The sequence below is a fragment of the Cyprinus carpio genome, chromosome A24, assembly GCF_018340385.1.
Source record: "Cyprinus carpio isolate SPL01 chromosome A24, ASM1834038v1, whole genome shotgun sequence".
Classification (NCBI taxonomy): Eukaryota; Metazoa; Chordata; class Actinopteri; order Cypriniformes; family Cyprinidae; genus Cyprinus; species Cyprinus carpio.
In genome coordinates this window covers 16,737,225-16,765,055 of record NC_056595.1, presented here as the reverse complement: position 1 = coordinate 16,765,055, position 27,831 = coordinate 16,737,225, and the positions used below count along the sequence as shown (strand labels likewise).

The following is a 27,831-nucleotide window of genomic DNA, read 5'->3' as shown; positions in this document are numbered from 1 at the left end:
TAATGAGCATACACATATATGGTTTTAAAGTGCCGATTTATAGTCATACAAGTTGATTTCTAGAAGTAAATGGGCAATTATTCAGTGGGGAGCCTGGAGTCACAAATAAAAGAAAACAAGTGGTCTTAAAACATGGATCAATTACCACAGCAGTTCAGTGTAATGCTAAAACATTTATGTCGTGGAAAGAGCCTTTTTTGTTTGTTTCAGTTTGCTATAAATGATTGAGAATAATTTATGTCGAGCTTAACCAAAATAACGTAGCCTATTTATTTGTATTTAGTCAGATGATGATATTCATGACGGCTCTATTCTTCAAGACTTGACATAAAGCGGCTTGTAATTATTCCGCCATCTCACCCGTTGTAGGCCTTACAATTTGCAAAGGCGTTAAATTGGGTGCAACATCTGTAAATGCCCAACTCCGTTAAGCCCCTTTCCCATTAATGAAGTTACAAGCAGTTTATCAAAAAGTCTTTCTTTCGAATTCCTTATTTAATTCCCCAAATCCCTCTTCGTTGGATCTCACGCGCGAAGCGATGCCATTACTGCAATCAATGCGCTCCATTCAAACGAAGTCATTTTCGCCCATTTGACCCGTCCATGGTGTCGAACCAAATCGCGTGAAATTACCTCAAGGATTAATTTTCTCCTTTATCGCGCGCGCCGCTGAAAAGATTTCTCTTTTCCTTGTTTTACCCGCGCTAATCCGTTTCATTATGACGCCACAAACAAGCAGGATCAGTGAAGATGGAAGGAACGAAATGAAGGCGGGTTGGGAGGCGTGGGGATCAGTGCTCTAACGCCCAACAAATTCTTCTCCTAAATATCTCGCGCTAAGGACCCCCCTCTAGCAGCAAATCCATATTAAACATGTTGGCATACGAGAATATGTTCAAAGAAGCATTATGCAAAGGAAACCAATTTTCTCTCCAGTGCCATACCTCCGAGCGAGGTGCATAGACTTTTCCCCTCTATTTGTGGAAGGGACCACTGGAGCGTGCAGCCCACTTCTGTTGGGATTTTTATGAGATTTTACAGAATGCCTTAATCCTATTGTGAACATTATTAATGAATCGCAAACCAATTTGCTCGTAATATCTGGGGAATGCTGGCCTCAATTGTAGAGGCATTAACCTGAAGTGCTTAGGGTGACTTTCTCTTTAACTCTTTTCTTACAATGCATGAATGAATGAAGAAACCGCCTTTGTGGAGACTAAATTTGCCTCTCTATTTGTGGGGAGTGTGTAGATGATTCATTGCCAATGTTCTGACCACAAAATACACTCAAGAGTGCCAAAACACCTGTTTGGGAACCACCAATAAAAATGAAAGGCACCAAGTTATTCCAGCAAAATGAGTGCATATTTCATTTTCAAAAAGCAATTCGAAACCAAATTCAAACATTATATCAGACAAAAATAGCTTTAAGTATTAATAATTTTTTTTTATCTTTAGTCTTGCACAAGGTCATGACACAATGTCTTTATTAGAAAGAATTTGTCTCTACAAAAATCCAGTTTTTAAACTGCAAATAGTTTACTGTACAAACTCTTGGTAGCAGGGTTCCATTTTTAAGATTTTACTGACAAACCCTTGTCCTTTATGAGTTATGTTTTTTATTTTATTTTTTATTTATGGAGCTGTGCATCATTTTAATAACCCTTATGAAGGTAACAGGGTCAATACAACGTTAAGCCTCTTTAGTAAAATATGTCAGACAAAAAATAAAAGGATATATAAGAAATATATTTCTCACAAAATCAAAATGTGCAAATTTGCTATACTAATAGAGAGAAACGGGGAGGGCAAAATGGCATATTTATGGAAAACTTCTTTTTTTTCTTTTTAATGGTCACTTTTAAAAGCCATTTACATGTTCACAGAACACAACAGCATTTTTCGTTTATGAGAAAAGACCCACCGATATGCAAACTACAACATTACAAATGAAGTGTACTTTGACAGTTCATAAATGCATTGTAAAATTTCACATGCATTCCCTTGATTTTAGCTCACTGGGTTGTGCTTCAACAACCAGCGAATAATCACGCTTTTCCATCCCGACACAGCTCGAGACACCGGGGGTATGTGAAAGCACTAAAGGCGCTTTGATGAGCCTTTCGTCTCCAATTGGAGCAGTAGAGTAAGAAATCACAGTGAAAAGGGCTGAATGGCGGGCCACTGGAACCGTCCCCTTTTGGTGTGCCTTAATTCCTTCGTCTCTTTTACCCTCATCCAATTAGTCCAGTGTATTAAGCGGTTTATCATCTCATAGCCTGCTATTCAGAGAAACAAGAGGAGCACTTTGCAATAGGGCCGGCTTTCCTTTTGACACCCACGGGTACTTACATACTCCGCGCTGCCATGAATAATAGAGAAAGAATAGGGCACTAATTCCCTCATCAAAGAGAACCTTGTCCACCGCTTTGCTCAACACCACCATTCTGGTCAAAAAGACAGGCAATAAAGCTTAGCATAACAAAAACGAATCATTCTTATTAGCTTAGTGGGGTAAATTAATGCAAAGCCTTGTCTGCATTGAGTGGCCCAGTTTGAAAACAGCCTCCGCGGGCACGACAAAAGCGCGTTCACCGTTAAAGGAATGTCTAGTTGAAAGCCCCACATCATGCAACGACTTAATCTTGTAAAAGTAAGACAACGTTCGGGAACTACCTGCACCTGTTAAGTATCGTTCCGAAGCACACATTAAGCTAAATGTATATGGGCTGATATATGTTTAATACATCAGCAGCAAAGGCCTACAATGCGCAAAATGCCGTCTGTCATGCTGTGGACAGAAAGTAGCTCTTAAGTGTTGCTGCACTCTACAAGGTCGGTGCCATTAGTCGCAGCCGTTTAAGGCGATTTTTTTCCCCAAGCATGGCATTTATGGAAATTGACATCTGATGAAATGGTTTAAGACATCATCTAACTGTCATTATAAACACATGGAATGAGCAAGTGAAGCACCACATTCTTAAAACCGACTCGATTTAAGTGGACTAATCTCCTCGCTTTCACACACTCTTGGCTCGCCATTCTCCAGGTCTTGAAAATGAAGCCTTCCATTTGGAGAAGTTAACTCACCCTCTACAAATGTGTAAATGTCATCACTCCCTGCAGCATGGTGAAATAAAATAATCAAAAAGTGGGGGGTGGGGGAAGGAAAAGTGAACGATTTATGAAATACTTTTATTGATGTTTCCATATCAAAAACAATTAAGAATCTTGAGACACTGTTATAAGCAATAAACGTCCAAAATATGCAACACAAGCTGCCAGTCTCAGACCGAACGATGCAATTTGTCTAATAAATTTGCAACATGCCAGCTGAGAGCAGTTCAGACACGAGTTTAATCATTTGAAACTCCACAAATCACTGGCTACCTCTGTATCATTGGCTAATTGCTGTGCTGTTAAAGATGATGGGGGTAGTAGAGAAGTCATTACTGAACTAAGACCCCTTCAAACCGCTACAAGCCCCCATGAACTTGCCTGTCATTACCCCTGATTGTTATCTCTAAAAACCCTGCGTGTGTGTGGTGCTACCCGGGGAGTGGGGGGCTGGGTTGTGTTGAGAGCGTCTTTAGCCGCTTATCATGGCCATTTTACCACAGATTCATCATCGATTAGACCTGGACAAAGGCTAAATGGGATGGGACACAAGAACACAGATTAGAGTGAGAGACAGGTGCTCAAATATGGAAAGGTTTGGTGATTACATGCAGATTGACTGTGAGCTCGTCACCTTTGACCTTAATTCACATCCAAGCCGTCAGGCACAAAAATGCTGTCAGGTATTACAAATGCACAGTGAGTGAGCTAGAAGATAGCATAGATTACAAAACCACAAGGTGTATTCACAGCAGACAGGAATTAAAAGATGAAAACATAACATGGTAAGGCTTCTCTTGGTAGGCAGAAAGGCATAAATATTATGCCATATCTGATTACCCAGGTTTGCTTCAGACAGTTGGTTAATACTTGAGGGCTGTGAAGGCCTGGAAGAGTTTGGCGAGGTTGATCTCAGAGTATCCGCTGGTGGAGAGGATGTTGTCTATTACATCCTTCAGCATTTTGTACACACCCTTTTCTTCTTTCCAGCCAGCCTTGACTTTCACTGAGAAGAAAACGAGATGTTAAAAATCACCAAACTGTTCAAACTTTTTGATGCCAAGGACAACCCATCCATATGATCCCCTTGCCCTTTGCTAAAATATAATGGAGGCTATATTATATATATATACACATACACACACATTTTTAATGTTTAAACACCCATTTATACTGAATCAAAAATTAACTAAAATATAAATACATTAAGCATGATATTATAAAGACAATATTACATAACTGACACATTTTGACTTTGCGAAGGCCAAACTATTAAAATGTTTAAATTATTAAAATATCTGAAAATTATTTAGTTTGCATTTAATAATAAATTAGTTTTATAGAAAATATTGCGCTATAACCCACAATTTCGCTATTTTTCACAGTGAAAGTGAAAATCTGTAGTAAGATACAAAATTTTCTGTCATTTATTGAATGTTAAAAACTTCATACTTTTTATTTATTTTGAGTTTAGAGTTAAAGTTTGGCTCGTTAGCATGCTGTAATACAACCAGACTTTAAAAAAAAAAAAAAAGTAATCAAATTCAGTAGTCAATCTTTAACGTAAAGGATAAGCAGTGTATTCCAAAAAGTTCTGATTACTCTAAATAACTAAATATGTGTTTATAACTAAACACAGTATGAGTTAAAGATGGTACTTTTAAAAAAAGTGACATTTTCCCAAACATACATTTGGTTACAAATATATGTTAATCCGATTTTTATTTACTTCCACCTATGCAACTATAAAAACATGAGCGCGGCAGCAGGGCTGGAGTGGATCCATAACGAGTCAAAACTGATACGAAAAGAAAAATATCAGTCATAATATCGAACTATGCTCACGGACATGTGCTTGGAGAGGTCTATCAAGTATCATTTCAAATGAAAGTCTTTGAGAATCGATAAGGAACCAGCAATCCAGGCAGTTTGAGGCTAGAGCGCTGGCAAGAGGGGCTAGGTGTCTGCAGAAACTAAATAGACTCTTCTGCCAGGGGGCCACGGGGTCATGCAATCGGGTCGATATCTAAGGTCATTTATCCCATCAGGAGGGCCTTCAATACCATAGAGACGATAGAGGAGTCACTGGCAGTCTAGCAGTACTGAATGAGAATTACAGACTGAATCAAAAACCTTTAACCAAAGACTTTTGTTAAAAGCAAGTCTTTGCTTTGAGAAGAAAGATGAGTTCTAGTCAAGATGAGTATTTACATGAATGCAGCTTGAGAATATGTAAATTTCCAGACTGAAATATGACCCTGCACTGTTTATTAGCACAAAACGTTTTTTATGCTTGAATGGTGACTGAATCTGTACCTCCTAAATGTTGTTGAGCACCCAACTGTTGTCTATGACCCAATCACAGTCCATCTCCATTAGCAGGTGTAGTAGAAACAGAGTTACAGAGTTGCCCCATAGGGGAAGAAAGGTCAGTCAAAGAAAATGGCAAAACACAAACATCAAAAAAGGGGGATAGCATTCCAAAAGCACCATCTGCAGAGCCGGTTACCATTATCACACGCACATTTTTTTTATCTCTAGAAGAAGAAAAAGATGTGAAAGAAAACAGAATGCTAGCACATGGGATATGGAGAGGGGGACTATTTACCTGAGGAAAAAAAGAAAATAGGGGGGGCTGAAGAAAGATGATGATGCATGATCAAGGGAAAGCAATCATGTCATCATTTTTGAAAGGTGGGAGAAAATAATTTTTTTCTCTTTCTCCTCTCCTTTCCTTCATTCTTTTCCCTCAATTACCGTGTGCAGAATGTATAAAAGAAACCTAAAAGCCACAGAGGTTGTCAGAGACCTCGCGTTCCCTCCCAGCCCGGCAGGGGTCGCGTTTAAAATAAATAGCATTTTTAAGAGGGAGAAAAGATGTGAAGAGACAGTAAGGGAAGACGTGAGAAAAAGAGGTAAGCAGACAGCAGAAGAAAGAGAGGAATACGGAAGAAAAAAAAGAGCGAGAGAGTGTCCGGAGTCCGGAGAGAGAGTGTATCAGCTTCCATGTGCTCTAACAAGGTGTAAATACAATAACAAGCATGTAATTAAGTGAGCATGATGAAGTTAATGGCGATCATACATTCCATTTGGGCTGCTTATGAATATTCTATTAGATGTTATAAGGCAGCTGGAATAGCTTTTAATTTAATCATCATTCCGAGCAGAGAAAAGTTCTTTGTGCGAGTGTAATTGCACAGAATGAATAATTGATTTAACAATCGCACCCGTGGATTTCCAGCAGCTCAAGGCAGGCAGAGCGTGGGGGAGGAGGGCTGGGGGAGGGCACGCGCGTTGTGCCCTGAAGAGGTTGCCGAGGAGCTCGCCTGCAAATTGAGCACTATCAGTACACAGATAAAGGACAATTTCTATTTTATCAATGCAGTGAAATTACATTACTGCCTGAACATAATCACACTGCCCACACTTAAGAGGAGACAAGGCAGAGTGAATTAGAAAGAGCAAGAGATACAGAGTGCAGCCGATGCCGAGAGCAGGAGAGAGAGGAGAAAATGGAACGGAGGGAGCAAAAGGGCTTGCCTAAAAGACGTTATGAATTGCTCTTCATGAAAAGAACGAAATCAGAGTTCAACATGATTTGGAAGCCATTGATATGGGATATCTAATTTTTTCGTAACTGCAGAAAAAAACTGTTTTATTATGGAAGGACTCCTGCCGTGCATGAAATTGCCTCCACATTTAACTCAGTAGCTGCAATCAGGCGGAGGACTGTGGTTTACATGTAGATCAGACTCGGAGTCTGCATCTAAATGTCTCTCATTTCTCACACGCGTACACGCCGATATACACAAAGAAAAAGCACCCCACGCACGCTGCGTGCAGACACAACGCATGTGTGCGATATAATCCGCTCAGAGAGCTGCTGAGAACATTGGTGAAGGCGGTTGGACAGGAGGATCATGGGAGTCAAACATGACTTTTTGATTCATTTTTTATGTCAGAAGGCCAGAGACTGCAGTGGGTCTGTAGATATACATTATAATATAATTTGCCCAAAAAGTGAGGTATGGAGGTGCCTTAAAGGGATATAATGTATTTAACGCACTCTGTTGTCGTAACTGAATAAAAATCAGTTAAATGTAATGTTTAATGCTGTTCAATTTACTTAACTGGTTGGCATGTCAAATTTGATATAGGCATTTTGTTTGGTCTGATTCTAAATGGCTATTCTGAATATGAGCGGAAGCACAGGTGTCAATGTTCAACGCACACAAAAATATTATTTGTGGAGAAAATAAAAAAAAGGGAGAAAAAGTTAATAACAGCAACCCTAAAAATTTAAGATGGCATGTTAAAAAATGTCATTAACAGTTCAACAAGTATAACATTTCTACAAGCAAACATACCATCAACAATTATTTAATTTTTAGAAATATGCAAATCAAATTCTAGATTACATATACTATAAAAACAAAACCGATGGAAATTACATTATAAAAATACCATTATATATATATATATATATAAAAATAGTTTATTATATATAATATATACTACACATGTATATAATTAATTCTACATTTATAGTAATGTATAAAAAACTAAAAGGTATAAAAAACAAACTGCATTTCGAAAGGGAAAAAATTATAAAATACAAAATTTGAGATGAATTAATGACAACCCAACTTTAAACATTACTGAGGTGTGCTAACCAATCAAGTTGATCAGGCGTTAAGAGCATATCCATTGGTTTGAATCAGGCATAGTGGACAGATCACAGACAACAAATTACATACATATATATACTTGAAAAAAGACACTTTATATAACTCAACCTCACACCCTGTACCTTACACTCTGTGTGCGTGTGTGTGAGTGAGTGAGTATTTGTGTGAAGGGGGGTTGGGAGGCCAATTTCCATCAGTCTTTTCTCTCCGAAGAAATCAGGTAATCTAGTGAGGAAAAGACTGCAAATGGATAAAGCACTGACCAGCAATTTCACCATCAAGCAACAGAGGGATGAATTCACAAAGGCCCTCCTTCCATCACAGCCCTGCAATGCATCCCAGCAGAACCAAACCACAGCACCACCCCTGGCCAAGACAACACACTGCATCCCATCTAAACAAACTCCATCAAGGCAGCATGCAATTTTAACTCCTCCTCGGGCTTAACTTCCTAGACAGACCAAAAGGTTCATTCACCCCCTCTCATTGTTCAGACACCTTCCAGCGACCGCGGCCGAAGTTAGCTGGAGACTTCTAACCTCCAGCCCCAGCATCCAGCAGAAACGGCTCTCTCTTGTTCAATCTACCAGCCACATACGTCTCCAGTTATCTAAAGCTCCACAATAACAGCGGAGAACACCGAATAGGGGGAAGATTGGTTTTTCTATTGTGCTGCTGGTCTGGCATAATGCCCACTTTAAAAGCAATTCCTCCGTCATCAGAGACAGACAGAAAATCTGGCAGATACGACACTAAATGTCTCATGGTGTGAGGGGGAGGTGGTTGGTAAATTACGAGAAGGTGTGCATGTATGTGTGTGGGAAGAGGGCAGATATAAGTTTTCTGAACTGTACTTTATTCCACTATAGCTCCGAAACATTTCCATTGCTGTCAACAGCGGCAGACCACAGCTCAACCCTCTACCTTTGTTTGCTGGGCTCTGGTAATAGGTGCAAATGCATTGAAGAAAACACACTTTGGTGGCGGAGCGTAACAAGCTTCTAGAAAGATCTACAAACAACCTTCCAAGCCATTGTGTGGATTGTCGTCACATTATGATTTTCATTTTACCATTTGACCATCCAATGAAATGCCTCTGATGTGACCGGCATTATTAACCTGCATTTAGTCTAGTGTGTGTGTGTGTGTGTGTGTATATGTGTATATGTGTATGTATGTGTGTATATAATGTATAATATATATATATATATATATATATATATATATATATAAAAATAAAATAAAATGAAATAAATTAAAACAAAACACCCTAAACTTCTATTTTATTTCAGGTAGTTGCTGAGGCAATGTTTCTAATTTTTGTTTAGTTTAACCTAATGTACTAAAATAAACTAAAAGTGAAATAAAAACCATATAGATATTAAAAAACAACTAATGAAAATTACTATATAGATCGAAAGATAGATAGGATTTTACATACTACTCTAAGGTTAAAAAAAAAGTCACAGGCGGCTAGTATTTCACAAATTCTGGTCAAAGCCAACATCACTGCTATAGCTTAATCATGTACTAACCACCCAGCTTGCTGTAGCTAAACCTACAGTATGTAAATACAGGGATGCTGTAATGGAACAGGTGCCCAGTGCGAGACAGTACATTCAGAACCCCTATAACGGCAGAGTTACATCCCAGGGTCTAAATAAGAAACTGGACCAGGTGGTAAAAGGAAGTACAAGCCATGCAGACCTGTAATTTCACCCCTAGACCCCGGTAAACCCTGCAGTCTATAATACAGTAATGTGTAGTATTATAGTGAGAGGGGAGATAACGGTTTCAAGGCTATACTTCAAAACCGTGTGTGATGTCCTCTACTAATCCCACAATATACACATGCACACGAGTATATACAGCACAATGATAAAGAAAGATGCGCGTGGCGCTAAATACAACTAGAAAGTGAAAAAGTCCAAATAATAAATGGAATAAACAAATGGTTTCTGAGGAGAGGAGGAGTAACGTCACCTGGAGAAAATCAGAGCTAGAGGGTTAAAATCACTCTTTCAGGAATTAGAGCCCTGGCTGCAGTGATGGGCAGTGTGGCTGACAGAATGCCGCAGATTGGCCACAATTACTCACAGAAAAACAACAGTCGGGAAAAAGTAAAGAAATAAAATTCCCAGGAGACGTCAAGTCTATAATCATGTTAGGCCCACTCTCCCCTCAGCCTGCTCCATGTTCTGAGTGGTCATCTATTGATTACACATTATATTTATCTACGGCTCTCGCGCTCAGCTCGGAACCTCATCGGCACATGTAAAAAATAAATAAATGTATAAGTCTATTCCAAGAGGTCCTTTTTAATCAAGTGACATCAATCAAAAAGGATTGTGGGTAAGTAGCCATGACTCCGCTAGCAGCGGCCGTGAGCGGTCTGGATCCTCCAACGACCCGCTGAAAACATATGCTCCATGTCCCATTATTTATGAAGGGCTATCCTTTAGCCTTCTCTCCAATTACTCGCCCTATCATTTTCCAAAATCTAAAAACTGTTTTCAATCAACATAGCCAGCGCTATTACCGAGGGCCTACGGGATGAGAGGAGGCTCTCTCTCACTCACTCCCCTCTTCCTTCCAACTGATTGGACCGCTTTGCATTCCGCACCGTGCCGTTCCGTGATTGAATCCGTCGCCTGAATTACGGCTGTCGACTCGAGGAGCTGAGGATTCTTAACCCAACCTAGTGGCCGCCTCCAGCCGCAGTGAGGTGTGTGTGTGTGTGTGTGTGTGTAAGTGCACGCAACATCTGAAAAAGTGCTGGACGAGCGTTTATGGGTGATGTCTGTGAGCGAATTTCCAGGATAATTAGTAATAAAAGCCTTACATCTATCCTCTCCTGACAGGACCTTGTTCACGGCGTATTCCCAGTCGAAGATGTATCTGTAGAAGCTCAGTTGGTTGTAGAGAGCTTTCTCTGAATACTAGAATGGAAAGGAAAAGATAAAACAGATTAAACCAGATATTACAACTTATTAGGGCAATGACACGTACATGAAGGTTATTCTTCAGGGAAACTGAAAAAAAGGTAAAGAAATAAAAACAAGACCTGTCTGAAGTTGGTTAAAGTACCAGGCTAAATGAAGGCCAAAATCAATGGCTTTCACCACTTGGTTGGTTCCAGACAAAATGCTTGGTAAAACTGTGCATCATCATTACAGGCATAACTGCATTGAACCATTTTTGTGAACTTCTTGTGAACTTCTGACAAGTACAAATTTCATCGCACTGATTTTTAAAAGAATCACAAACCAAACCAATGCTACAATAAAATAAGTGCAACAATATTGGGAGAAAAGACTAAATTCAGTACACCCATGCAAACCAGCCACAGTTTAAATATGCAGTGAAACCAGCAACAAAGAAACAAATAATGTTTGATTAAAACAAAAATGATGGTAATCTCCATGAAGAGGAGAAAGAATGGTTTTTGACTGATTTTACATTGAAGTTGTCCTTATTTTAAGGCCTTACATGGCCTGCCATCCAGCAAACACATCAAAATCACTTAAAATAATAGATAATATTATAAATTTACACTGTATTGGTTAAGGGTTGCAAAATCTATCTGTGACCCGTTCACTGGGTGATAAGACATTTCTGTAAAACTGTACTTAAATTTCTCTATATGTTATTAGTATATTATTTGGATATTTGCAATATTTTTAAGCAGAAGTGACAGTATCTGTTAATTGTTTCTATGTTTATTGTGGTTTATTTTTGCCATTTTTGATTTTGAAAAAATCTAATTGAGAAAAGATTAAAAATATGGTATTGTAATGTTTTAAATAAATACATACTCATACTCTTAATGTATAAATATGAAATAAATATAAAAATTAACAAATTTCACACAAACTCCAAATTAAAAAACAAAAAAAAAAATTTCTAACAATTTCTTAAAAAATGATAAAAAAAAAAAAAAAAAGAGGATCCTTTGGCACTGTTTTAGAAACACTGTGTACTGTATCAGTGTTAGATTTGTTTCACAAAAAATTAAGACCTGCTCAAAATAAAAATTAAAACATTCAAAAGCTCTTCAAAGCTCTTTACCAATTCTTTATGAACACTGTGGTTGCTGATTATTCTTTGCATATTCAATATAACTAAAGAAAGAAAATGGAAAAACCAATTAGCTAAAATCATACTGATGTAGTTTAGTACTACATGTTATTGTCCCGGAGAAAATGAAAGGCTGAAGCGTAATGAGATTGGTGCGGCTCAATCAGGGAAAGCTGGAGAATCTCCTGTGTTAATTACAGCTGCAGAGACAGGTAGTGTTTGTCATATATTCTCCACTGTCACTGTCACAGACAAAGACAAACACACGCGCTCAGTCAAACCCAGAGTTTGGAGTCACAGAACCAGCGAAATAGTTTGATTGGCCAAAAACAGTCAGTGTACTCCCCACCTTCTCTCCTGACAAAAGCAGGAAACAGTGTTTGGTTTGTAAATTCGGCTGTAATTACCGTTAGCCATGTGTCTAACTGCCAGAGATGCACAGGTCGAGCGAGAGAATAAAAGAGAATGGGGAGAGAGAGAAAAAAAGAGAGAGAGAGAGAGAGAGAGAGACACGTTCAGCTCTGAAATTACCTCTTTCATAATAGTTTGTTTTGATAAGGCAGCATGTGTGGATCTGATGAACAACTGTTGCTGTCAATTTGATTAGCCATTATACTTTTATGTTAATTGCTGTTATTGGGTCACAGTCTTTCTATGTCACCATAGAATCAGAGCGATGTGGGTGACGGAGGAGTTTAGCAAGGGCTCTCTCCTCAGCACAACGGCTTTTAATTGCCCTCTACAGCTTCCGATGAGCCTAGCAGCTGTTGACCCATAATGTACTGGTTGGTGCCTGTCGATTCAGCAATGCGGCCATAATGGAGCTCCTATAATCAGTGCCAGGTCGCCATGTGGACGCGAAGGGGATCGTGAACTAAAAATGCAGTCCAAGAAATAAGTGGAACAACATATGAAGCACCAACAACACCATCACAACAGCTCTGACAACAGTCAAAAAAAGTGTGACCAAACAAACCACCAGCAAACGTTATTGAATTTAACCCCCCCCCCCCCCCCTCGCAAACAGAGGCCCCTCCCTCATGCAGCTTTGCTCGGCTCAATGCTTTGTTCCTGTACTGACACCATTTCAATTTTCTCCACAAATCTGCAGCATTTTCGGCCCGAGTGACTGAGGAGCAAACCAGCTGTGAAATTGCCTCTCTCCTGAGACCCCCGCCTCATCTCCCCCTCCTTGATAGAGACATGGCAGCCAGTGCCGTACCACCGAACCTTCGGTACAGCCCAAACGCAGCCTGCCGGAAGAGCTAGATTGAGGGGAAAAGAGAAAGTGTCAAGCATAAGGCCTTATACTAGATCAAAGGGGTGTAAAAATAAAGTAGTTACGTTTAAAGACACTCAATGAAGATCACTGGTCAATCGTATGATGTGGATCATTTAAAGACTTCTTATGGTCATGGTGCTTATATGTAAAGGATGCATAATATCCCTTTTGAGTAGAGCAGCAGAGAAAATGGCTATGCTTTCAATTCGCATAGGTCTGTGCAGCTGCAAAGAGAGGACGTGAAAAAAAAAGGGAGAAAAATCTCCAAACAGTTTTAATGAGGCTTAACAAAAAAAACAAAAAAAAAGTTCCAATCTGAGTTAATTTTAACGGGCTGAGCTGAAAAAGGAAGGCGATCGGCATCACAAGGTTTCATAATGAGTCAATATATGTAAATCTTTACAAGGCAAACACAGTGGGAAACAAAGACATTTAACTGAAGCGCCAGTTGATGTCTCCACTTTTTGTGCACATAATTTCTCCCCATTGAAAGGTATAATTGCCTGCTATTTGAAGATATTTCATGCTCAATTTTTGAAATTAATTTCAATTGGGGGGAAATGTAGAAATGTCAGCTCCCGTGAAAGGGATTTGATTTCAATTATCCTTGCTCAAAGGACTGTGATTTCCAAATACACTTAAGCAAAATTATGACAAGAATTTTTGTTCCCAGAAATTCAGTGTTTAAAGAGCGATTAGACGATAAATGGACTGGCTTTGAATTGAAGTGAATGCGCCGGTTACCATCTGAAAGGCACTCAATTATCCCTGATTGCTCCTGTTATAATGTATCAAATAGAGATACCTGCTATTGCTGTAATTTGTGTGAAAATTAACATGCTGCAATTTCCACTAGAGGGGAAAAAAGGAAGCCCTAATGGGTGCCTGAACGTACATCAATAAAATGGAGAGGGAGAAAGAGAGAGACAGAGGGTGGGGGTGGTTAGAGAGATCTACAAGCGAGGGAAAGCAGCGGAAAAAGAAAAACGAAGAGAGAGAGAGAGCCTGTATAAAGAAAACGAGAGAGAGAGAGAGAGAGAGAGAGAGAGAGAGGGAAAAAATTTAATTTACTGAAAATATTACAAATTGCACCTGTGTACAACTCCTTCAAATTACCGGCCAATCAGCCGAGGGTGCCTATTACGCTTCCATTTAATCTGGATACAATGGTAGTCAATGTCTCTGTGTCCGTGGAGACACCAGAGGAGACGCATTGCTGTCAGCCGAGCTGTAAAGCCCAGAACGACAGAGGGATGGTAGAAGGGTGACGAAGTTAATGTTTTATTCAGCCGGCAGTTTAAACTGCCATCTCACCAGGCAGAGCGGAGGACAGCTAAGTGGCTATGGTGACAAGAGAAATTGTCCTTTTGGGTTTCAACCTGTCGCCACAGAACTAGACGCAGAAATAAAGCATGAGGAGGAAGACGGAATTAATGGGAGGGGGGGGGGGGGGGGGGTTGGGGGTGTTGGTACCAGATGAAAATGATAAAGAAGACAGACAGGGACAAAGACAGACACTAATTTTTGGAAGGGTCGTCCCTCACTGTGTCTCGAAACCAGGCAAAGATGCTTGAAGTGATCACATGATAAAGTAAGAGTGAAAAACCCCACATACACATTTTCAGGCAGCGAGTCCAATGCCAAGCCCAACTGGAGGCTGGTTCTTCTTATCAGAGGAAGCTTGTTAAGGCAGGAAGCAAACCACATTGTGTCACACAGGTCAGAAAGGTCCAGTAATATATAACGGGTAGAAACAAGGGCGATGGACAGAAAAAAAAAAAAAAAAACTACATGGACAGGAAATAAAAGGCCTGGGCAAAGGCATGGAGAACTTTCACAGGCTCCACAGCACCACCATCTGGCCAAAGTGACTGTTTTTGTATGCAAAAAACAAAACAAAAACAACAACAACAAAGTGTGCAGTACCTCAGGCCTCAGCGTGGATCTGAGACAGGCTGGACAGATCGGTCCGGACCTTGAGAACGCAATTGGCAGCCGGCGGGTTCGGTTCTGGCAGGCCTGATCCTCACACAGCAGCCAACCCTGTGTATAGAGAAAGAAAAAGATTCAAAAAGCTGATCGGCAGTTATGCACGTATCCCTACGTTGCTGCGGCCCCCAGGAGAAGGGTCACTGGTGCTTTTGCCTGTGGTGGGGCCGTGTGAGGCCTCAGCCTGTAGCAGATGCAGCTGCCCCCTGCTGACACTGCCTTTCCTGCCTCTGTTATTACTGCGGGGGACAGGGGGTAATGTGGGTAATGCCCTGCTAATGACGGAGCACTAAATAAACCCCTAGTATCAGAGGAGCACCTGTCCCTGAAGCATTACCACCACCTACCCTACTATAGACTGGAGAAGGCTGAAAAAGAGAGAGAAAGGAGGAGATAGAGATACAGACAGTAAAATTCTGGTCTGGTAAAAAAAGAAAAAACTAAAATAAGATAATATAAAAATTCAACATTAACATTCAAACTTTGTAAAAAAAGAAAAAAAAAAAAAAAAAAAAAAAAAAATTCTTTTGAAAATTCTAAACAAAAAAGTATGTAAAATAAATGACATTCTTTTGAACTTTCTATTCATCAAAGAATTCTGAAAAAGAAATATCACAGTTTCCAGAAAATTATTAAGCAACAAAACTGTTTTCAATATTGATAATAATAAATGTTTCTTAAGCATAAAATCAGCATATTGGAATGATTTATGAAAGACCATGTGACACTAAAAAGACCAGAGTAAGGGCTGCTGAAAATCAACTTTGCAAATTAGAAGACAAAAAAAAAAAAAAAAAAAAACCCACACATTTAAAAAGATATTAAAATGGGAAAAAAATTCATTTTAAACTGTAATATTTCACAATATTATTGTTGGCACTGCAGTTTTGATCAAATAACTGCAGCCTTAGTGAGCATAAGAATCATGAGCACTTATTTCAAAAATATTTTTTTAAATCTTGCTGACTTCAAATTTTGAAATGGTACTGTACAATGTAACAATTTTAAAGTCTGTTGTTTTTATTTATTCTATTTTGATTTGATCCAAGTTATATTTATTTTTCACCTCCTTTATTTATAAGGACATTACAGAATTGACAGGAATTGATATGGAGAAGTGGGTGGAACTGGACCAAGAAAATGTTGCAAGCCAGATTTGAACCTGCTCAACCCACATGACCACCATGACTCTACTTTACATTATTAGATGTTTCAAGTGTTATTTCAATAACTTTATGGCTTTTCCACATCTTTTCCTTTTTAGATTGCACAGGATATTGAGTAATGTTAACCAATGAAGATGATTTTTTTATTATTATTATTATTATCTTTTTTTTAAACTCATGTAAGGTCTAGCTTAAATCTGGTATTGAATGCCTACTTTTATGCAGCAATTAATTCTTAATGGATAAAATGAAGTTTCACTCAGAAATATGGCACATTACAGGGTAAACTGGTTTCATTTGTTTCTATTTCCTAATCTACAAGCATCTGCAGATAAGCTGTTCAGTTTATCACCCCTGTTGAATCCAGAGATGAGTCTTGTCATCCCACCTGTGCTGTCAAACCTGCTCATCCTACATGGGTTATTGTTCAGACCTCACGGCATTACTGGAATCAACGGCTTGTTTTAATTTCTCAATTAATCTCATCTGGGTGGCATTATGTGTGGATGTTATTTGGGTAATTAACAATAAGCCCAGGGGCTGAGGGAAACTCAGAGTGTGTAATTGAATCTGAACATATGTGAGCTGTTTGGCTTTCATTTTGAAGGGAGCGCTAGTGTTATCACCCCTCTGTTTGCCTTAACAGATCTTTTGTGCCTCTGGAGGCCCAAGACTAAACCAACAGTTCAGTTCCCATGGACTTAGCAAAAGACTGCATCTACAGGAACACACACAAGCCAACTGAAAAACACACAAGTATGTCATTGTTTTCAAACACAAAATTCAGCAGGGACGGCCATTAGAGACTTTGTCCTATGTACAGTGGCCTGATTTGATGACAAAAAGGGTGGAATGGAGACTTTTTGCCATTTGTGCTGACTCACATTTCTTAATTCTGAATAAGTGCCCCTCAAAGGGGTGTGTGACGGCACTGTGCTTGAATACTTCAGAAGTCTGCATGTACTTACTGTATACAAAACACTGTGGTGGTGAAAGTGTGTCATTAGTGTCAATGCACACCATTAAAAGTAGGCCAGAAATTCTATGCAAGCACATTAAATAGAGGCATGTTGATGCAATTTTTTTCTGAATCAGGCTGATCCGTATCAATCTTAAAAATAAGACTTTCAATATATATCGGCCAGCATCGGCCTCTTATGCTCACCAATAATTGTTGTCTATTTTAAAATGGAATTTATTCTCAATGTCAAAGCTGCATTTTAGCAGCCATTACTCTAATCACTACAGAAACCGTTTTAATATAACTGATTTGGTGCTCAAGAACAATTTCTTATTTTTAATCAATGTAGAAACCATGACATACTCTTGGTGCTTTACAGTCTTCTCTGGAAACGTATGCCTGCCCTGCTCACCTGAGGATGCTTAGAACATTCAAAGAACATATCAGAGGAACCATTCACTCTCTATAAACCAGAAACAACACACCCAGACAAAATACTCTAAACCATATGACAAAAACACAACCTGCTTATTTTATAGGCAGACTCTGTTTGCATCTTCATTGTAACCAAGAAATGGAGGATGGGCAGAAAAAAGAAGAAGAAAATCAGGGAGCAAAAGAGAGAAAAAACATCTAATTGAAACACCAAGAGCTCGCTCTGTGAGAGAGAGAGGCAGGATAAAGCTTCATAATTGCATAATTATACCAGTCGATACCTGACACTGCGAATACAGCCACTTCTGCAGCCGTCAAATGAGTTCCACATAATTTAACCAAACACTGGGGCCCACAGATCAGTGCAAGCTACCGGAAAAACGTTCTCGCTCTCCTCCTTTCTTTCTCGCTTTCACAATTTCACTGTCGCATCTATACCTGTGGGTCTTTTTCTAGAGCGGTTTCACCCAGAGTATTTCGGTTCACCTCTGACTACAATTAGAACTTAGCACTTAAGGTTTCATATATCTGTGTCAGGTTTGTAAGGAGATGTGTGCTTTCTTAACCATTTTGAATGAGAAATACAGCTTGTGCTATCTCTTCAACACCTGATTCGGGAAACAATATTTTTACAGTTTCCAATGAAAATGATGCAAAAATTTGCCATGTCATGTTGATTGGATAGTTGCTAGGGAGTTGCTATGCAGCTGCAAAGGTGTTATAAAAGGTCACTGGTGCATTGCCATGTGGTTGCTATGGTAATGTGGGTCACTACTACGGCGTTGCTTACCTGCTTTGCCCCAAGTCTCTATGATATTCTGGTCCATAGGGGTGCACAATTAATCAAAATAATACCTTAATTGCAATGTGGCTTAGTGCGATTAACAAATGTGTGTTTCAGAGTGTAGTGTGACATGTTCTTTTACATAAAGTCATGAGCAGCTCATGATCCAGTTTTTTCAGTGTCTCAGAGCGGCTCGGTTCATGACATGTCAACCATCTTCTTAAACTTGTTATGAGAAGTGCTTATAAACCAGCTGTTGTCAAAAAAAAAAGGTTTTAAAATAACATTTAAAAATGAAGAAATGAAGACAGTCAGAAATATTAGCATAGTAATTTTACAGTGATACAGTAAAATACAATTATTGTTAATATATTTTTTTATATAATTTTTTTCTTACTTTTTTGTGAAATATTACAATATTAATATTTCTTATTTTGTTTAATATTTTATTTAATAATTATTATATTATTATTTATTTTTTAACACTGTCAACAGCAAGGCTATCTTCATGGTGAAAACAATAAATAATAAAAGTCATACAATTAACAAGAAGCTAAACAAGACATTAAAGGTTAATACTAGAGAAAAAAATTAAAATACATTCAGGTCATACTTTGTAAATATTTATAAAAAACAATAATAATAATTATTGTTATTATTATCATTCTTGTTGCGGTAAACCAGATGAATAAAATTGTAATTGTTAAATAATTTCAAATCACAATTTTATCAGAAAAATTCTCAATAAAAAGAAAATAAAGAATAATAAAATAAATTAATGTAAAAAATTACAATTTCAAAATTTAGCCCTACTGATTGCTAGATATGGTAAATGCAAGCCTTCTGGATTTTTTTCACTTGTTTAAATGCAAAAATTGTAAAAGTAAAAGTAAACAAAATATGACTGAAAAGTATGCCAACTGCACAATTTGACTTGTTTTCGTACACAGCTCAAACCATGCTTGATGAATTACAAGCTAAAGAAACAGAAATAGCGATGTGCCTCAGCAAGCACTGCTAAATGAAGGAATTTTGCCATCCAAACACCCATATATCCACCAACCTCACCGCACACAACCCCTCTCTGATGCCCTTAATCCAGAGCTGCCCCTTTTAGTCTGGAAAAAAGCTGCTATTACAGGCGACTTGGTGCAAAAAAGCCCCCAAGACAACAGCCTCTTACAGGCTTTGTGCCTTGGTAATCAACAGCTGTACATTCACACAGCGGCTGCGGAGCCAGAGAGCGGCTGAATGGACGCAAATGCGTCCACTTTGTACATCTCTGCTTTAATCAAGCCTTTTCTATTCAGCAATCTGACCTTTTGTTCAAAACAGGATTATCACCTTTTTTTATTTATTTATTTCAGTAACCCCCCAGCACAACCACCACCATCACATCCCCAAGCCAGTTACCAAAGACGAAGCACATGACGAACATAATTGCAATAATTTGTTAAACGCCATGGCAACCCACATTAGAATGGGGTAAATACGGGGGGTGCCACGCTCTCATTTTGCAGAAGACTCCAGGAGTCAGAACGGATGACAAGGAAGGAGAGAAATGGGGGGAAGGGAAGGAGACGAGAGGAAAGCATATTTGCTTTGTCTCTAAAGGGTGGTTTTATTGGTAATGGTGGTGGGCTGAAGGTGGAGGTGGCAGTGATTTCTTTCATGATTAATGCCTCGCCGGTGTTCCGTAGGAAACTCAACAAACACCGCTGACTTCCAATCAGTAACCATGTAAGCCGCGAGTCCTCCCTCACGCAGGCAGGCTTTCTCCCTCTATCTCTGCGAACAAACAACTCTATTTGAGCTCTCCCCTCAGCTGAAAGGAATCCTTAATTACACAATATCAGCCTCTTCATTGCTCCTAGTGTGGGAGGGGACGGCTGAGCTGTGTCCACTGAAGCTGGTCCTGAGCAGGTGGGTGGGGGGGGGGTGGCATTCACTACCAGCAGCTGTTTCACACATACTGACAAAAGAGCCTACAGGCACCGTCCCAGTGAGGGAGGTGGCTACATTCAGGCCGCTAATTGATTTTTGTGCACTGCACTGTGGGAGAATATACCCCCACAACTTTCAAGTCGGATTCATGAGTTTCCAGCATTCCAGAACTTCCCAGCTAGGCTAGAGAGTTCCAGAATCTGTCTCTCTCGTCCCGACTGGACGCGGCGTGCAGTGATTACGGTTGTCGATCAAAACCCTCAGCTGGGAAATTAGATACACAGACATATGCACGCTCTTAACGTAGGCCCAATATCTGCACACTTGTAACATCGCCAGGGCCTGTGCAAAGATGTCTGTGCAAAGACACTGTGAGTGCACACAAAATTAAACCCATTTGTAACGCAGCGGGAGGGGGACGGTAGCAGTTTGGAGCAATGCTCAAAGGCGAAAGACTGCATCTAAAATTCAATAAAGACAGGAAATAAACAAACAGCATGAGGAAGGTGAGCTCAAATAAACCCATGTTAGGTCCTCATGGAGTGGCTGGGTGGTGAAATGTGAATGTTGCAACGATTATTGCCATCAGATCATTTAAGACCAACTCATTAGGCAGGCAGCTAATTCAAGTAGAGGATAAAGCCTCTTGGACAATAAATGTGATGTGTACTTGTAATGTAATTATATAAAACACATTTGAAGGGAGGCACATGAACACAGAGGTATTTATTAGCAACACCACATCCACTACACAAAAAAAAAAAAAAAAAAAAAAAAAAAAAAAAAAAACACAGAGGTATTTATTAGTTATATGACTACTTATTATGCAACACCTTATCCACTACACCTGCAGTGGCCAATCTGACACACATAGGTGGTGGATTTATTCATACTCACACTGTAGTATCTCCTGATGTGGCGGTGAATGTCCAGTAGCAGTTTGTTGCTAATTTGGACAGGATGCTCCATCGGGCTGCCCCGACAGGGGATATGGCAGCAATTATTCAGGCTGGGCTGTAAGGTGCTCCCCTGGAAACATACAAATACACTTTTAACACAGCATTTGATAATGACACATAAGCCCACACACACACAAAAAAAAAACAGCATAATCAGGGCATTTATCTTGTTGACTGGCATTGCCCAAAGAAGCTTTTAAAGGCTATTATACCTGACCTATTAGACATTCAAACATACTAAAAATATACTGTCAATGCCCTCGGACCAAGGCTCTAAGGTACCCAGGTTGGGAAAAGAAACACACAGGAGCAAAAATGGCACTGCATTAAGCTCTCAGCTGTGTATCTGGGTGACACCAAGTAACAAATGCCATACTGCGCAGATGATTTGCAAGCTTTGCCAGCTTTTCTACATCTAAAAGGCCCCAGACCTCCCATTGAGAAACAGTGGCAACAATTGTAGTTAAACAGTGGATAAAAACTACTGTAGCCTGATATCCCTTCGATCTAACCTTACACGGGCACTAGCAGAGCTGTTTATGGTGTTCATTATGCCTCAAATAAGCTGAAGGAGTGAGTATGTATGCTCGGGCTAATGCGTCAGCACACTTGCTCAAGCTCACTGTCTCACACAAACACATCACGCTTGCTTTTATGGTACGGCGTTGGTGAAGCGACATTCAACTCACTCTCCGGTAGTCGCTGCGAGCCATTAGCGTTTTTATGATCTTTACATCTCTCACTGAGCGCCACTTTAAGGGGAAACCATGTGTCTATGCAAATACCGTCCCTAATATCATCTGTTTGCATTCCTGTTGTCGTCCTCCCTCTCTCCACGGCCAGCTCTGATAAGAGAATGATCTGCAGTGACTGAGTCAAGGCTGTTCTTTCAAGCCTTTCTTTCATCAGTGTACTCCCTTTAACCAGAGCTCCGCTATATTCCTGTACTCCTAATTACTAGATATCTTATCGGTAGTATATATAACAAGCGTATTTATTCATCAACATAACATACACGTGATACCACATGCTTTACAGTGTACACTAGATATAATTATTTGTAAAATGGCATAAGAGCTTAATCAGGGTAGATGCCATACTGAATTTGAAAACAAGGCCGTGAGAGATATAAGTAAAGTCTGTTCATTGGCTTCAGTGTTTCCTGAGTACTATTCACAAGTGCCGCTGTTTCGCAGATGAATCTGCAGCACTATGGTTAGGGGTGGAGAACTGTACAGTTTGATTTTTTACAGAGAACTGTTCCACCCCTAGATGACCTATTTGGTCACTGAACCACTAGATATAACCAAATCGAACTGAACAGAGAAATGTTAAAATACTGTAATAAACAAACAAAAATAAATAAATAAACAAAACTTAAATTAAACTGTAATTGTACTTAAAGATAAATACCTGCAACAGAGTTTCAAAGTTTTTTTTGTAATGTAAATGACTAAATAAATAAATGGTTTGTTTATAACTTCCAAAGCGTTATTAACCTAAGTCAAGTGTCATTTTTGGCATGAAATAAACAACAAAGTTGTTCAGTTGGGTATTGGGGGTCAGTGCTATCTGCTTTAAAAACAACCCTGAAGGAATCTCTCTCTCACACACACGCTCTAAAACCCACGTTTCCTAAAAACACAACTTCACAAAAAAAAAAAAAAGTTTCAATCTATTGATCAGTTTGTACCACATTCATACCCTTGTTTTTATTCATGTCAGTTTAAATATGGTGTTTACCCTGATTAAATTCCATTAGGGATTGTAATGCATGTTTAAGTTATAGTGCACATAAATGCCAACCAGTTTTTCCCAGAATTCTTAGCTTACCCTGGCTGAAGCGTGCAAAATTTCCAAACAGCTAGGAGGACAGAGATCAGCCCAGTGGAGGGGGGGGGGGTCAATGTCACTTTTTATGAATCTTGGACAAGAGAAAGCTGTGCGTGAGCAAGTGTGTGTGTGCAGACCCTTAATTAGAGGCAGATTACACACGCTCCTCTAGCCCCCGCTGACCTCTGCCTGGAGTATGACGGACATCCTGTGTACTGAAGAGCTCCAGGAATATACCCCGGGCAGACCTCTCCCCCCCCTGCCCAGCTCTGCCAAGCCTCTATAAATAAAGTGTGTGCCTCTGAAATTAATAGGCCGGTAAAAGCCTGAAGCAAAGGAAGCAATCACCTGCGCAGCTCAAATTTATTGTTACCTGTCATTACACAATATTTAACAGGAAGTTAAGGTAGGACGCAACTGAATGGTGAGAAATGCATGAATCGGGATGGACTGTTTAGCATTTTGCTGACTGATAAGATCAGGTCTGCTAATGGATGTGAATATGAGGGCTGATAACTCACCGCCCCTTCAAACACGTTGTCGTAGATGTTTTCGGTTCCACAGTCAGGGCAAGTGAAAGTAAACCTCTCGCAATCACGGTAGCGCTCTTCGTCAGTGAGCTGGGCTGGAGCACCCAAAAAATTGTCCCCTTCGTCCTCACGTTGCTGCTGCTGTTGAGCTCGAAAGTGACTTGGGTCGAGCCCTGGACAAGTAGAAAGTTCAAGTTGTGAATCTCTTTTTTTTTAACTGCAAGCTTAATATTTAGCATCAAATAGCAAAGGGAAATAACCTTATAAATAAATAAAAAGTCAGCAGTGCAATTTTGAGATGTTCTAGGTGGACATGTACTTCCGGTGTGTTGGCGACAAAGCCATGCAAGCTCAGACTTCCCCACAGATGCATTTATGGACAGTGGAATGACAGTGTTGGAAAGAGGGGTAAAGGGAAAAGTTGAAAGAGGATAGAGGGACAGAAAGAATGAGGAGATGGCACGGCTGCAGGAGGCAAGATGAGGGAGACTAGCAAACGATAAGAATAAACTGGAAACATAATAAGGGGAAAGAGGAGGGGTAGAGAAAGCGCAGCTATCCGCTTTTTCCCAGGCAGCTGAGATCATCAAATCATTAAGAGACAGCAGCTGAATCTCCATTTAATCCCCCCAGGTGACACCGAACACTACTAGAGCACGGAAAAAACAGCCTACGTCCCCCTGGGTAATTTGGCTAAGTGAATAAATGAGCACATAAGTAAGTGTTGACTATGAGACTTCAAGGATTAACCGCCGTCTCCGAGGATCCAAAACCACTGACGCCCGAGTGTTGCTGCCATCTACAGGTAAACATGCGGCATGTCACACACACTCACACACATCTGCAGTCAAGGGAACAGGGTGGTGCGTGAACTGTAGTTAGGAATGGACACAGAATGTTGTGTGTATTGTGAGACTGTTTTACATTACTATGTAAGAAGCAGGGATATTCTGGACGTGAAGGTGGTGTGAATGTGTTGCTAATTGTTAAGTAATTAAGGAAACCAGCTACTTGGTTCTGGTGACACGGTGGCTAGATTGAATTAGTGTCTGAGTTTTGGACCCAACTGCAGGATACCAAACTACCAGGGTCTGTTGTCATGAAGACAGAGTGGCAGGGTTCATACACTTTTTAAAGAAACTGAATTTCCATCTGGGGGGTAAATGGGATCTCAGCTGCTAGGTAAAAGAAAACAATATATCCACCTTATTTATTTTTTTCTGTAAAAGAGGGTTCTGGCTTCCGGTGTCTTTCGCATTAGCCGTACAAAACAGCTGTCTTACCATATTATTTTAATGCATTATCTTCATTATGAACACACTGGTTTGTAGTGCAAACAGTTTTACCATTTACTACACTTTGTTATTCTTCTTGTTATTTCCCTACAGCGGCTAATGAACCAAAAGTCTCACACATTCACAGAAAACAGCTTACTTCCACCTTGAAAAATAAAGTGGATATACTTGATATTTTTAAATGCTCCAAAATGAACATGTTAACAAAGCATCTAAACATATAACATTGATAAAAAAAAATAAAAAAAAACATTTGAGAACAAATAAAAATAATAAATCAGAAATTAAAATTACGTAACTTAAAATGTCAGTTAAATTACGTTCAGACTTAACATTTTTATTAAATAATAATAAATGTTTGAAATTAAAATAAACAATGGGTTTGTTAATTTTCAAAACACAAGTATGTCCAGAAATGAGTTTAACAAATGGATATTGGAATATACGCTAAAAAAAAAAAAGATTGAAAAAGGGGAAACTGATCCTAATTCAGATGTCCTTTCTGGCTATATATAATGAATACTGATCCAGACAGATAGTCTCACCTAGCCATGTGGCAATAAGCACTGCATCAATGCCTTCAATAGGCTCACAGATTCGGCCCACCACAGGGTGCACCTGCTGGGACAGGTAATACTGTGTGTCCAGGCTGAGTCCCGGCTGTTTCTGTAGCTGTTCCAGGGCATAAGCCCTCTGACTGGCTGCCAGGTTTGAACCGTCCTAATACAAGAAAGCACAGGCAGCGGGGGAGGGTTAGTGTGGGTTTACTGAAAATTTTTAGAGTCAGAAGTACAAATACACTGGTTGCTCACCTGACAGATGACATAAGAAACAGTGTCACCCGCTTTAACCTTCTTCCCACCCTGGGAGTTGATCCAGAGGGCAACATGGACGTGGGGGAGACTCTTCTTGTCGGGGTAGTCCTGAGGATCCTTTGTCAGTGACTGAAAGGAAAAAACAAAAAAACTTATTCCCTTGAACAAACTTCATGTGACACCCCTGAAATATTGTATATATTTTGTATATATGTATATACATACATATACACACACACATATGATTCACATAATCTATTTATGAAGTTACAGCCCTACAATATTTTTGTTTTAAATAGAAGCTGTTCTTTTAAAATTTATATTCATAGAATCCTGAAAAAAATGTATCAGTTACCATGAAAATGTTACTGTTTTTAAAAACTCCAAACTTTTGAACAGTATATATAAGCAATTTTAGTAACTACATAATTCCCAAAACTCAATTTGTGTTGTTTTTAATTTTGAGCGGGTAAGTGTTTCCAATCTTTTAACTAACAGTCTAGATATTTTTTTTTTATATATAACTGAACTAATCTGCGAAAAGCCTGTTTCTAATTCATTACTTTACCTTGTGTATCTCAAACATGTTGAGTGGAATACTGCCATTGGCCACCTTCTCTCCAACCTCAATCAGATGTTTCTGAATGTTCTCTACAATGGTGTCACGGTTCTGGTCTGACAGAATCTGACCAATCACATAACTAGATGAAAGGGAAAAGGATAATATAAATCACAACTGTATTACTAAAGACTATATACAGTAGATCAAGATCACTACTACATTACTGTCTTTATAAATGACTGCTGAGGTTAATTATTTGGAGGTCACTGCACTGACTTGCCACACTCTTTGGCCAGGTCACACCAGTCTCTGCGCACAATGTCCAGGCCTTTGAGCTCTTGCTTGGTGGTGTATTTGCCGTCTCCCTGAGGCTCAACCAACAGTGCCGCGTATTTCTTCTTCTTCAGCAGCAGAAGGGACTTAAACACGCCATCAATGTCAATCTCCAAAAGCTTATAGAGTTTATTCACTTCGCTTTTCACCTACACACAGACACATTTATTCAATTGCTGAATGGTTGGTTTAATTCTCTTCTGACTGTCAGTGATGTCTCAATCATAAATGTCAGACTTATTCAAGCTTTAAAAATCCAATAATGCATTCTTCTGTGAGACGTGCAGAAACCCGTCCTCCCTCCCCCCACCAAAACCTTACCTTGTTTCCCAGTTTGAACACCTCCTCCAGATTGGTACTGTTGGTGTTGATCATGATGGAGTCGGTATCCCCGTATATGACCTCTAGATTCATCTGTGGGAGAAACGTAAACCGTCAAACCCACGCACGGCTTAAAAATAACAAACATGGCAAGTGCCGCTTAATTATTACTGTAACGTACACCAATCATGACTCACCCTCTGCACCATTTCTTTGGTGTGCATCAAAATCTGCAGGAGACAAAAGACTGCATGTCACTCTGGAAACACAATAAACACTAAACACAGCAAGTGGAGAACAATATCAATTTCAAATCGGTCAAACTGGAACATCAAACAAACCCACTCACTTCAGAGAATACACATTTATCAGCATGAAATACTATGGGGGAAAAATGGCACATGCGTAAACTCAAACACACGAACATGAGGACTCGCACACGCAAAACAGACAAAGAATTTAATCAGCAAATCTATTCAGTAATTCAACATTTATCAAAGGGGGAGAGAAAAAGCCTCTGTGATTTGCTTCTAAATGGAGGATAATTGGCTAAGAGGTCTATTAGCTGCACTGAAATGGGGCTCCAAACCCACACACCAGCAGAGTCATTATAAGGCTTAATAGTCTTAATCGCCACTGGACTGCATGACGAGAAAAAGAGAGAGTGAGAGAAGGGTAGGGTTGTCCAGCTGCAGAGGGAGACCCACGTAAACCATAGCTGTCAGAGAAAAATAAAGAGA

The 27,831-nt window shown here is 39.5% G+C and overlaps 1 protein-coding gene across 4 annotated transcripts in view; it reads right to left on the bottom strand.

The window, feature by feature from the left end:
* Positions 1 to 1,821: 1,821 nt before the first annotated feature.
* The window catches only part of LOC109086987 (DNA polymerase alpha catalytic subunit-like), a 47,528-nt gene continuing 21,518 nt past the window's right edge, over positions 1,822 to 27,831 (bottom strand). For 3 of the 4 annotated variants that reach the window (XM_042714395.1, XM_042714397.1, XM_042714398.1), the window contains exons 27-38: positions 27,289 to 27,321; positions 27,092 to 27,184; positions 26,714 to 26,919; positions 26,444 to 26,576; positions 25,873 to 26,004; positions 25,606 to 25,780; positions 23,757 to 23,938; positions 21,341 to 21,472; positions 15,091 to 15,207; positions 10,648 to 10,744; positions 6,345 to 6,443; positions 1,822 to 4,123 (exon numbers count right to left, since the gene is read on the bottom strand). In XM_042714395.1, the coding sequence (XP_042570329.1) occupies positions 3,981 to 4,123; positions 6,345 to 6,443; positions 10,648 to 10,744; positions 15,091 to 15,207; positions 21,341 to 21,472; positions 23,757 to 23,938; positions 25,606 to 25,780; positions 25,873 to 26,004; positions 26,444 to 26,576; positions 26,714 to 26,919; positions 27,092 to 27,184; positions 27,289 to 27,321 (1,542 nt within the window). In that variant the 3' untranslated portion in view covers positions 1,822 to 3,980. The remainder of the gene's footprint in view (positions 4,124 to 6,344; positions 6,444 to 10,647; positions 10,745 to 15,090; positions 15,208 to 21,340; positions 21,473 to 23,756; positions 23,939 to 25,605; positions 25,781 to 25,872; positions 26,005 to 26,443; positions 26,577 to 26,713; positions 26,920 to 27,091; positions 27,185 to 27,288; positions 27,322 to 27,831) is intronic. The other variant, XM_042714399.1, reaches the window with a different exon arrangement.